At 44.1% G+C, this 11,835-nt stretch overlaps 1 protein-coding gene across 3 annotated transcripts in view; it reads left to right on the top strand.

The window, feature by feature from the left end:
- The window catches only part of RAB9A (RAB9A, member RAS oncogene family), a 50,857-nt gene extending 42,384 nt beyond the window's left edge, over positions 1–8,473 (top strand). For 2 of the 3 annotated variants that reach the window (XM_044937213.1, XM_006042889.4), the window contains exons 2-4: positions 2,873–2,963; positions 3,796–3,826; positions 7,395–8,473. In XM_044937213.1, coding sequence (XP_044793148.1) covers positions 7,426–8,037 — 612 coding nt within the window. In that variant the 5' untranslated portion in view covers positions 2,873–2,963; positions 3,796–3,826; positions 7,395–7,425 and the 3' untranslated portion in view covers positions 8,038–8,473. The remainder of the gene's footprint in view (positions 1–2,872; positions 2,964–3,795; positions 3,827–7,394) is intronic. The other variant, XM_025276748.3, reaches the window with a different exon arrangement.
- Positions 8,474–11,835: the final 3,362 nt, after the last annotated feature.

An 11,835-nucleotide genomic window follows, 5' to 3' on the forward strand; every position in this document is an offset into this window, starting at 1 on the left:
CTGGAACACAAATTTACTTTCTGTCTCTGTGGATTTGCCTATTTTGAACATTTCATGTAAATGGTATAATGTATGGCCTTTTGTGTGTGGCTTCCTTAAATTATCATGTTTTTGAGGTTCATCCATGTAGTTGCATGTATCAGAACTTCATTCTTTCCTGTGACTGATTAATCTTCCATTGTATGGAGAGGCCACATTTTTATTATTCATCAGTTGATGCACATTGTGCTGTTTCCATGATTTGGCTATTATGATTAATACTATGCTCTTCATGTACATGGCTTCCCTTGTAGCTCAGTTGGTAAAGAATCTGCCTGCAGTGCAGGAGACCCGGGTTCAATCCCTGGGTTGGGAAGATCCCCTGGAGAAGGAAATGGCAACCCACTCCAGTATCCTTGCCTGGAAAATCTCATGGACAGAGGAGCCTGGTGGACTGCAGTCCATGGGGTCGCAAAGAGTCGGGCACGACTGAGCGACTAACACTAACACTATTCATGTACAAGTTTTTGTGTGGATGTGTTTTTATTTCTCTTGAGTACATACGTAGGAGAGTACTGCAGTCCATGGGGTCACAAAGAGTCTGACACAACAGCTGAACTGAACTGAACTGAACTGATGGTAATTCTGTGTTTACCGTTTTGGGGAACCGCAGATTGTTTTCATTATCATTGCACCATTCTGCCTTCCCACCAGCAGTGTATGACAGGTCTAGTTTTCTCACATCCTCAGCAACACTTGTTATTGTCTGCCTTTTGGGTGTGAAGCGGTATCTCATTATAGTTTTCATTTGCATTTCATTCCTGGCTAATGATATTGTCCATTTTTGTCCATTTTTAAATTGCTTTTTAAATTATTATTTTAAGAGTTCCTGGATACTGGTCCTTTATCAGGTAAATGATTTTCAAGTATTTTCTCCCATCCTGTGGATTGTCTTTTCACTTTCTTGATAGTGCCCTTTGAAACACACAAGTTTTAGATTCTGATGAAGTTCATTTGACCTATTTTTTCTTCTGTTGCTTGTGTTTTGGGTTTCATGTTGAATTATTTTTAATATAATCTGAGTTATAGAAAAATTTAGGAAGCAGTTGTCCTTAAGGTCTGGTGGATAGCAGTATTTGAAGAAAATTTAAAAGAAAATTATTTCTATTTCAATTACAGCATTCAGTCAAGCTAGGCTTTAAGTGAAAATGAAGTTTTAAAAAATGCTTCTGAGTTTGCCAACCCCTGCCCAAATTGCAGATTCAAGAGCAAAATAAATGATTGTTCTTGCTTTAAAAGAATACTTTTGATATTTGAAAAAGGAGTATGAGTGTGAAATCAAGTCAGGACTTTAAAGACTTGGTGTTGATTGTTCGAGATTTTCTTGCAGACTTTCATGTTAATCTATGAACTTTTTACATGGTGTCATCACGGTGTACACATTCTTTGGATTTATTACTTAATGCATTTCTACAGACCTGTGTCTCCAGTCTAATCAAGGGCTGCAGAGCATCCCCAATTATGCATTTAGGTCATTTCCATTTGCTCCACTGGGAACATTTTTGCAATTTTTTTTTCTCCTTGCTTTTTTTTGAGGGCGAGTAGTTTTAGAATGGTATGGGGATGTATTTTTGGTGTAGAGTTTAGAAAATGGACGGCTCAGGGAAAAATCTGGGCATTTTTATCGTGGTATAAGACATTTCCCTTAACTGAATCTTTTTCGAGATCTTGCCTCTTTACAAACGTGAAGTTGCCCTGGGAGGCACGCTGATCTCAGTATTGCCTCTGCATGCAGAGGTGCCTGCGGGGGTGCCAGGAGCTCAGGGGCAGGGTTTCCGGGGAGCTGAGATCTAGCCGCCTGGCCAGGGGTGAGCGGGAGGAGGGGTTTGGGGTGAGGAGCTTACTGCAGTCTCTAGTAGGAGGCCAGCCACCCCAGAGCCCGCTGACACCGTCGGTGGTTGGAGAGGGATGGTAAGTGAGCCACCACCACTCTGCCCCTGGCCTCCCTTCTGCCCTCCCCATATAGCCTGCTCTTGTGATCGCAGACAGATGCTTTTCTGGACTCCGCATCTGCTCAGGGATGCGGGTAGGCTCACTCTGAGGGCATTGGCAGAAGTCTTTTGGTGGCCTGCCCCTAAAGTCCCGTGGCCGCACAGCTCGTTCCTCGCTCCACCCCCCCACGGCGCCCCCCACTGCTGGCTCCAGGTGGTCTGCCCTGGGCTCTCCCTGGCCACGTGGGTGCCTTTGCACCCCGGTCCTGGTTCCAGTCATACCCCCCCTGCCCCAGTTCCTTCCTCCTCCAGCCGGAGCTGTGCAGTGGTCAGAGCCACTTGTCAGGGTCAGAGGCCTCTGGGGTGGACACTTGCACCCCTTTCCTAGCTGTGTGACTGCCAGCAAGGGACCTCTCTGAGTCAGAGTCCTCATCCCTAGGGTAGCTGGTGGCGAGTGGATGCAGAAATGCAAAGTCAGTGGCCTGAAGGGCTCAGTCATTGTGAGGGTGGTGGTGGTTTTGTCCTTAACTCCCAAATGTCAAGATTTTGAAGGGTTTCGTGTTTTTCATTGATTGAATTTATAAGTTGAAGGCTGCTTCATATAAGTCCCACAGAAATGCCCTTTGCTTTTAAAAAAGGGAGGGAGAGGAGTTTGAAACTGTTGGTTTAGATGGAAAGAGGCTAGTGCTTTAGCACAGCCTAGTTGGCCCAGGAAACCTCCACAGTGAATTTGGTGTGTGGGACTAGGCTCCTTTGGCTTCCTAATGCCGGCCTGCATTGCCCTCTCATTTGTTCTGCCTGTGACTCTTCTAGAAATTTGGCTGAAGAAATGGCCATGAAAGAAACCTGTCTGGTTTCCATGAAACTATCAGTAAAGGCTTTTTCATGTGTTTGTTCCACAGAAGCTGTCTGCACTCAGGCCATGAGCCTGGCACAGTGGTGAGCCGCTTTCCCTGGTGTCCGTGTCTCAGTGAATCTTTCCTCAGCCCTCCGGTAGGTCCTGCTGTCACCAGAGTCCCCAAGCTGCAGGGTGTCCAAGAGCTTGGCCGTGGGTACGGGCTCTTGGGCTTTGGCACAGGGAGCTAGTTCTCCTTTCTGCCAGTGGCTTTTGTTAACTCACAAAGTTTCCCCTCTGCTCTGGCTGCCCAGAAAGAAGCTTCAGGATATTCTGCGCTGCCTTAGCCCAGATTTTCCTGTGTCACATTAAGTGCCTGTACCTTGAGTGGTCCTTCTTTTATCCTTGTTGGTATTGTTCAGTTGCTCAGCTGACTTTGCGACCCCATGGGCTGCAGCATGCCAGGTTTCTCTGTCCTTCGCTATCTCCCGGAGATTGCTCAAACTCATGTCCATTGAGTTGGTGATGCCCTGATTTTATTCCCTGGAATATGATTATTCTAAATCACTCAAAATTTGGGCAGAATTTGAACAACGAATGAAATGTTTTACATTTCATCTTAACCAGATTTTATATTTGTCTGAATGGGATACTTAGAAAAGTAGGGTGGATGGGGACATGTACTTCTTAGAAAAAACAAAGTGTATTTGATTCTAGGGCTACTTTTAGGCTGAGAAAGTTCATAGACAGCTTGCAGGTGCAGTTTTCCTTTTTTTTTAAATTTTATTTTTTAATTGAAGGATAATTGGTTTACAGAATTTTGTTGTTTTCTGTCAAACCTCAACATGAATCAGTTATAAACTAAGAATCTAGCTACTAATATAAGTCAGACATTTCTTTTACTTTTTAATTATTGTGTTTACTCTTAAAATTATGAAAACAGACTGAATGTATATTGCTAAGGTGAGCTTTCACATTTTTTCTTTGCAGATAATGATGATGTTTGAACTGAACAATTAAGGTAAGATTTATGGCCTGTGTGTTATGCTTTTCTTATTTAGATTTCTTTATAGTGTTTAGCTGATTGGGAAAGTCATATTTTAGCTTGGGTGAAAATTATTGCCTTTGGGCAATCCTAAACTGAAGTATAAAAGGCTTCATATTACATTTTAAGGTAAGTCTTGAAAAGAACATAGCAGGATACCTTTATTCATTCAGCTTATACCAAAGAGGTTTCAAAGGATTTTTCTGTTTTTAGAGAAGAAAAGGGGAAAAATTTTAATGTTCATAAGCTAATTATGTTATGTTAATGATAGATTGCATCAAGCTAACTTTTGTTAGATGTCAGTGGGAAATAAGATAGTTTGTATAATTATCTTTATCATATGTGTGTCTATATTCAGTGCTGCAGCTAGACTGAGAGAGTTGTGTATGTCTATATTAGTTGTTTGAGCAAATGCCAACATACTCCCAAATAGGATATCTGCTGCTGCTGCTGCTAAGTCGCTTCAGTCATGTCCGACTCTGTGCAACCCCAGAGACGGCAGCCCACCAGACTTCCCCGCTGGGAGGCCCCAAATTATATATGGGAAATGTAAAAAAATGTACCTATTTCCTGGTGTGTGAGTCTAGCATATCCCAAATCCCACATTATTATGCAAGAAGAAAAGAACTATCGAAGTATCCTGATAAAAGTTATGATTACAAATCTCAAGGAATTTCTAAGACTTAATTCGGTAGATATGTAACCTCTCGTCTGGGTGGAGGTTGTTAGATTGCACAGTCTGGTTTATAATGTGATGTAAAGATACCAAAAAGTTAATGCTGTGCAGTGGAAGTTTGTGTCTAGCAAACTAGACACTTAACTAGAGACTTAACTAGAGTCCTAGAGTAAATGGTAGACTAGAATTGAGCACGTCTTTTACACCCTTACAACACAACATGAAACGTCCCTGTTTATGTATCTGGAAAACCCTGGGAAAGGAACAGTCCTCAAATGAGAGGCTGTTGGGGGAAGTTTACAGTGTTAGGGATGACAGAGCGTTCTGAGGGCCAGGTTACTTAGGTGTAGTGGGTGGGGTCGCCAGCAGGGGGAGCAGCGTGGGCCAGGATAAAGGTGAGTATGTGGGCTGAGCCCGTGGATCTGAATTTCACTTCCACTTGACAGTGCATTTCTGAATGGCTGATGCTGAGAATGGGGAACAGGACCAAGTGTCTTGCCTTAGAAGTTGGACTTAGACCTGAGTCTGGAAGACCACTGAAGAATGTTAAGGAGGGGGCATTAGCAGATGCTTCCCCAGTAGCTCAGTGGTAAAGAATCTGTCTGGAATCCGCCTGAAATGCAGGAGTGGCAGGAGACGCGGGTTTGATCTCTGGGCTGGGAAGATCCCATGGAGGAGGAAATGGCAACCCACTTCTGTATTCTTGCCTGGAGAATCCCATGGACAGAGGAGCCTGGTGGGATATGGTCCTTGGGGTCGCAAACAGTCGAACAGGACTGAGTGACTAGTACTTTCACTTTCCCTATGTAAGAATAGTTGGTGTGCATTTTTGGTTTTGCTACTCTTTTTTTCTGGGTTGAAGTCATGTAAGCAAGATTCCAAAGAATTAAACAAAGGAACCGATTTAGTGCACTGTTACTGTGTCAGGAAATGAAGGGGTTTGAGATAGTTTCAGTTTCCTTTCTGACAGTAATTTAGCCTGGGCGGTGGGCAGAGCCATGTGCTGAGGTTGGAAAGTCTCCAGGTAGTATGCTCCCTGATTGCCTCACCAATTTAAATTGTTTAGATTATAGTAGTAATTACTGTAGTAAGTAATTTCAGAGAGCCAATACGAGGGGCAAGTTGCTACATGTTTGTAAGAATAGTGTGGTAGCATGTAGTAGGAGATGAATTCTTGCTGGTTATGGGGAGTGTTCAATTACATTATACTGGGTCATGCTTGTGTATACCAGGAGATTGCCAGATAATGTTTGTTTACTGCAATGATTTATTTTTTCTTTTGGGTGACGTGGCTCAGCATGTGGAATCTTATTAGATCCCCAACTAGGGATCGAACCTGGGCCCCTTCCAGTGAAAACATGGAGTCTTAACCACTGGACCTCCAGGGAGGTCCCTACTGCAGTGAATCATCCTAGTCAATATAACAATTATTGTTCATGCCTTTGCTACCTTCCCATTGAGGGATTCACATTATCTACTTGCATGTGAAAGTTAATTGCCATTTTTGCTATAGGGCTGTGCTATCCAGTACAGCTGTTTGCTCTTTAAATGTGACTATTCCAATTAGTTAAGACTATAGAAAATTTAAAATTCATTTCCTTTCTCCCAAGTTGAACTTGAGCACAAGTTCAGTGCTCAATAGCCACATGTGGCTAGTGGCTGTCATATCAGACAGTCCACATGGAGGGTGTCTCCTTTGTTGCAGAAAGTACTGTTAGATGGTACTAAAGATTGTCTGCTTTTACAAATTTTCATATCTTAAAAGCCATTTTATACTGAAATATTTACAGACTACATGCTATAATTTGATTCAGAATAATTTGGGAGAAGGGAAAATGGGACACTATGGAGCACACAGGATTTGCTGTAAGTTGATAATTGGCAAAACTAGGTTTAGGGTCTGTGCGGTATCATTAATTATTCTCATTATTCCAAAATTGTGTATGTTTGACATTTTCCATAATAAAGAGTTAAAATAGAAGCCTTAAATAAGAACAACGCTCCCACCAGGCTGTAAATAGGTGTCTGAATCTTCATATGCCACGCCACCCCACCCTTGCCCTCCTCACTTCCCCAGGCTGGTGCACGGGGCAGTCTAGTCCTTCCCCAGGGCTTCCCCTTAAAGCATGGGCACCATACCACATTTTGGTTTAAGGTTCATTGCATCCCCCCTCGAAATACAAGTAACAAACAGCCCAGGCTCGCATTTGTTCAAAAGTGTTGGAGCTGCCCAAACGAATCTTATGGGTAGAATGTGGTAGGTTACTATATTATGATAAAAATTCCATTGGTGCTGACGTTAATGTTAGCAAACTAAGTGTCCCCAGTGAAGAGAACAGAGTCCTTTACTCAAGTGGTTGGCTTTGGTCTGTTCACAGCCGGATCAGTGAACTCTGTCTCCTGTTCCCTGCTTGCCAGCTCCTATGCTGATAGTGTTGGGAGAGAGACAGAGGCGATTGTCTGGAAGCCCCCTGGCCTGAGAGGAAAGCCATCAGTGAACACGGGCACCATGCCACCAGAGGGCGGTTTGTAGTTGCTCTGGAAATGTGCCCACTTCAGTCTCCTGCTGCCTAACAAATGGTGGCAGGGCTTGTTGTGAGCTGAGATGATGGTTTGGGGGTTAGACTCAGCTTTGAGTGCCAGCCTCAGTCAAGGGTGACCGGAGGAAGGGGAAGAACAAGCCCTCAGCAGTGGTTGTTGGGAGTGACGGTCGGATGGTGCCTGGCGCGAGGTGCAGAGCTCAATAGGTGACATCTCTTGCTGTCATGTATTCCCTGCGTTTTCTTTCCCTTAGCACTGATGTTCAGAGAGGCACGTGGAACTAGGTACAGGTCTAACAGAATGTAATGGTACTCTTCTGTTTTACAGGGTTCCACAGTCAGAGATCTTGAGATTAATAATGGCAGGAAAATCATCGCTTTTCAAAGTCATTCTCCTTGGAGATGGTGGTGTTGGGAAGAGTTCTCTAATGAACAGATATGTGACTAATAAGTTTGATGCCCAGCTCTTCCATACAATAGGTGTGGAGTTTTTAAATAAAGATTTGGAGGTGGATGGACACTTTGTCACCATGCAGATCTGGGACACGGCTGGTCAAGAGCGCTTCAGAAGCCTGAGGACGCCATTCTACAGAGGTTCTGACTGTTGCCTGCTTACCTTTAGTGTCGATGATTCTCAGAGCTTCCAGAACTTGAGTAACTGGAAGAAAGAATTCATATATTACGCAGATGTGAAAGAGCCCGAAAGCTTTCCTTTTGTGATTCTGGGCAACAAGGTTGACATCAGCGAGCGGCAAGTGTCTGCAGAAGAAGCCCAAGCCTGGTGCCGGGACAACGGCGACTATCCCTACTTTGAAACGAGTGCAAAAGATGCCACGAATGTCGCTGCAGCCTTTGAGGAAGCAGTTCGAAGAGTGCTCGCTACCGAGGATAGGTCGGATCCCTTGATTCAGACAGACACGGTCCGTCTGCACCGGAAGCCCAAGCCCAGCTCGTCTTGCTGTGGAAGTTAGAGAGGTAGCCAGTGTGACCTGACCAGCTCACCCACATGCACAGATGGGCTCTGGGCGGAGAAGAGGGTACGCGTGTGCAGCAACGCATCACATACTCAACCATTAACCGTGCTGCTGCCTGTCAGTGGGTGGGGGAAGCGACACATCCCCTCACGGGAGAATCCATTTACTCAGTAATGGCGCCTGACACGTACCCATTGTAACGGCTATCTAATAATGTTTAATTTAAATATGTATGTTACAGAGCTAATAAGTGAAATGACCAAGACTTTATAATTAAAACACTTAAGTATCCTAGAAGTTACTGTCTTTTCCCTGGGAATATGGAGAACTACTTTTTCTATGTGTATATTTTTATGTAATTAGCATTCTGTTCCTGGTTCAGGGAAAGCATGTCCTAAAGCAATAATGTTAGCTATTAAAGATTAAAATTGAATGCATTTGCACTGTGGTTATTTGATTTGATTACTACTTCTTTCTCTTTATGTTCGTTTTTTCACTCTGCGTATCAGAGTTGATCTCACGAGTAATCACTTGTCATTTGTGAATGCCACACGTGAGCCACACCCCCTTCAACACAGAAGCCAGCTTTTATCATTTTTGGAGGAAATCCTACTTCTGGCTGGTACTTGGTGTGAGGGTAAACAAAGACCTCTTTATTTGGGCATGTATTTATCCAGTGTCACTGAACTGTGTGGTGATTTGGTCCCAAGGAGATCTTTTGTCAACTCTGCTTCAATGACCAGACTTATTGATAAAGCAAATCATGGTCTTTTGTGAGTGCTGTGCCCTTCACGCTGATCCTGCCCTGCAGAGACACACCGATGCCTGGGCTGCATGTGAGTGAGGACAGCACCCAGGCCTGTAGAGCAGTGGGTGATCAAGGGACATGCTTTTGTGGGGGTGGGCCTGTGGCGGGGGAGTATGTTTTGGGAACAGCTAGATTGAGATACTTCCCTCCCTGGCCCCATAGCTTGGGAACCACTGACAGAATATCATTAGAGTAAGCTAAGATTTTGAAAGTCTTTAACTTCCTAACACAGCAGACAGTTTGGCTGTAAGCAAAACATTTTCACATTTTAAATTTGGGGAGATTAAATCTCTTTATGTTCTCAGGTTGATGAAGAGAGAGCTCTAGTTTTTATTATTTATAATCAATTCTGCTTCTCCAAACTAATCCTCCACTCAAAAAATAGGCATCCACTACTAACAAATTAGTGTATATTATATATTGCCTTTATTTTTTTCTCTAGGAGACTTGCTTTGTTATTTTAAACCAAGTGTGCCCATTGTTTGGTGATGTGCCCTTTTCGCTTAATCTGTCTGGATGTATTTCCATTATAGTAGACCCACCTCATTTATTTGCCGCATGGATGTCTCACAGTCAAGCCCTTCTTGACTGCTAGCTAGCTGGCAGCAGGATATTAACGTTTCCTATACCTTGGTCACCAATGGATATTAGGAGTACATTTTTTGTTGTTTATTATTTGAATAGATGATAGAGTCACATGGTTGAAAAGTAGAAGGCATAAGGAACCAATGTCTCCATTTCCTGCTTGTGCAGGCAGCCATGTGTCAGTCTCTTGGATATCCATGTAGATTTTTAGTACATGAGGAAAGCATATTGTGTTTGCCAGGGCTGCCATAACATGTGGACTGGGTGGTTTAAACAATGGGGATTTCTTTTATAGTTCCGGAGGCTAGAAGTCCACAATCAAGGTGTTGACAGGTTTAGTTTTTCCTGAGTCCTCTCATCATGGCTTGTAGAGGACCTTTCCTCTGCATACAACTCTTTCCCTACCTCCTCAACCCCATCTCTCTGTGTCCAGATTTCCTCCTCTTAGAATACTACTAGTGAGATTGGATTTCCCTGTATTATACAGTAGGACCTTGTTTATTTTACATATAAGGAGCTTATTTTAACTTGAATTACCTTTTAAAAGGCCCTGTCTCCAAATATAGTCACATTCTGAGGGACTGGGGGTTAGGCTTGTTGAATATCAATTTTTGGAGGGACACAATTCAGCCCCTTACATACAATGTGTGTGTAGGTATTTACAAAATGTAATTTTGATACTTGTATAGGTTTAACTAATAGCTTAGTGATTTCCCCAAACTTTGAAGCATCTTTTCAGTAACTTTTTTCCAGTTAAAGATTAGTTGGCATTTCAGAGGTCTAGAGCTGGGCAGCAAAAAGTTTTTATCCAAGGACCATATTTTTGTGTGTGTAAAGACAGGCTGATGGAAGGGGGAGTAATCTAGCTTCACAGTGTAACTTAAAAGACCTGGTGAACAGAGGCTCCTTGAGCAAAGCCAGTACCTGAAATGGGACAAGGGGAGGAACAAGACCCGACTAAGAGCTTCGGCTGTCACAGCAACAACTCACTGATGGAAGAGCTCTTCATGCTGCAGCAAAAGGCAGCTGAAAGTCTGATTCTTTTAAGAAAGTAAAAGGCACTCGGATTGGTGTTGCACAAAGATGAGAAACGGAAAAAGAGTTGAGGAGCAAAGCAGGCGACTGCAGTGGCAGGAAGGGTGCAAGCAGCTGCAGAGCCCCAAGGGAGCAGGCAGGAGGGAGGTGGGGCACGCTGTCCCTGTCTGGACCAGGGACCCCAGGGTTACAGGTCCGATGGGGGCTTTTGTGCTGTCTTTGGATATAAAGCCTTTCAGACAGGGCAAGGTTAAGGAAAAGGCAAACTACTGAACTTGGGAGGATGGACAGATGTACATTTGACAGTTGATGTAGCGGTTACAGTGTGCTGCATGGAAGATGGCAAAGTGCATATTTGTTAGTGAATACTTAACTGTTTTTGTCTCTTTCTTCCCCCTTGGGAAAAACTCCCCAACTGAAGTTAAAATATCGAAGATGGTCCACATGTTAAAACCTGACATTTCATGTTTCTGTGAAACCTTGTATAATAAGCTTTCACAGTGCCAGTGGCTTGGGGTGGTGGGGCAGGGAAGCAGTAGGTAGGAAGAAGGCTCGGTGTAGTCCGTGGATTCTGAGAAATTACCACTGTGGACTGTCAACCAGGAAGTGCTGTCCTGACCATAGAGGGAATGGATGTGGGTGTAGCAGGGCGGAGGAGAGCCCCACGGTCCCTACTTATGTGGAGAACGTGGGCACCACTGAAGCATCCTAGGTAGTGAAAGAGGAGTGAACCAGGCTTGTGCATTTTATTTGGATCACTGGGAGTGCTAGCGTAGATGACAGGCTTAACACTGACTTGTGTGTGCTTGGTGGGCCCGATGCCCAGGGTGCTACTGATGTCCCCCAATTCATCTTGGGTTCCAGAACTTTCAGTGACATCACTTACTCTTTTTTGCAAGCTCTTTTGCATTTATTGCTTTTGTTTTCCTAATGATCAGTCCCTGATCTTCCCCTTACACGAGTCCTGGTTCCATCCTTTCAGCTGTCCTATTTCAGCAGGCTTTTCCAGCACAGCCCATCTCTGAGATCCTGCCCACTCCTATGCCCATCACTGGATCTGCCTTCACACTCTGACAGAGGCAGGCATATATGAAAGCCGATCCTTAGCCACAGGGATCTGCTGCCATAGGGCCTGTGTTCTCATTCCCATCTCACTGTCAAGAGCCTGGTGACAAGGCTATTTGCAGGGCACTGCTGTCCTGTGGATAAGCAGGGATGGGAACCATCAAACACCACGCGGCTCAGCTCCTGACTGGGGCACTGCCTCCCCTCTGCATTATATGCTCCGGGAGGGTACAGCAAACTGTATATGATAAGTACATGTGTGGGTCTCTCCAGTGAGCATGGCTGAGTTACTCCTGGATTTC

The sequence above is a fragment of the Bubalus bubalis genome, chromosome X (genome assembly GCF_019923935.1).
Source record: "Bubalus bubalis isolate 160015118507 breed Murrah chromosome X, NDDB_SH_1, whole genome shotgun sequence".
In the NCBI taxonomy this organism is placed as follows: Eukaryota; Metazoa; Chordata; class Mammalia; order Artiodactyla; family Bovidae; genus Bubalus; species Bubalus bubalis.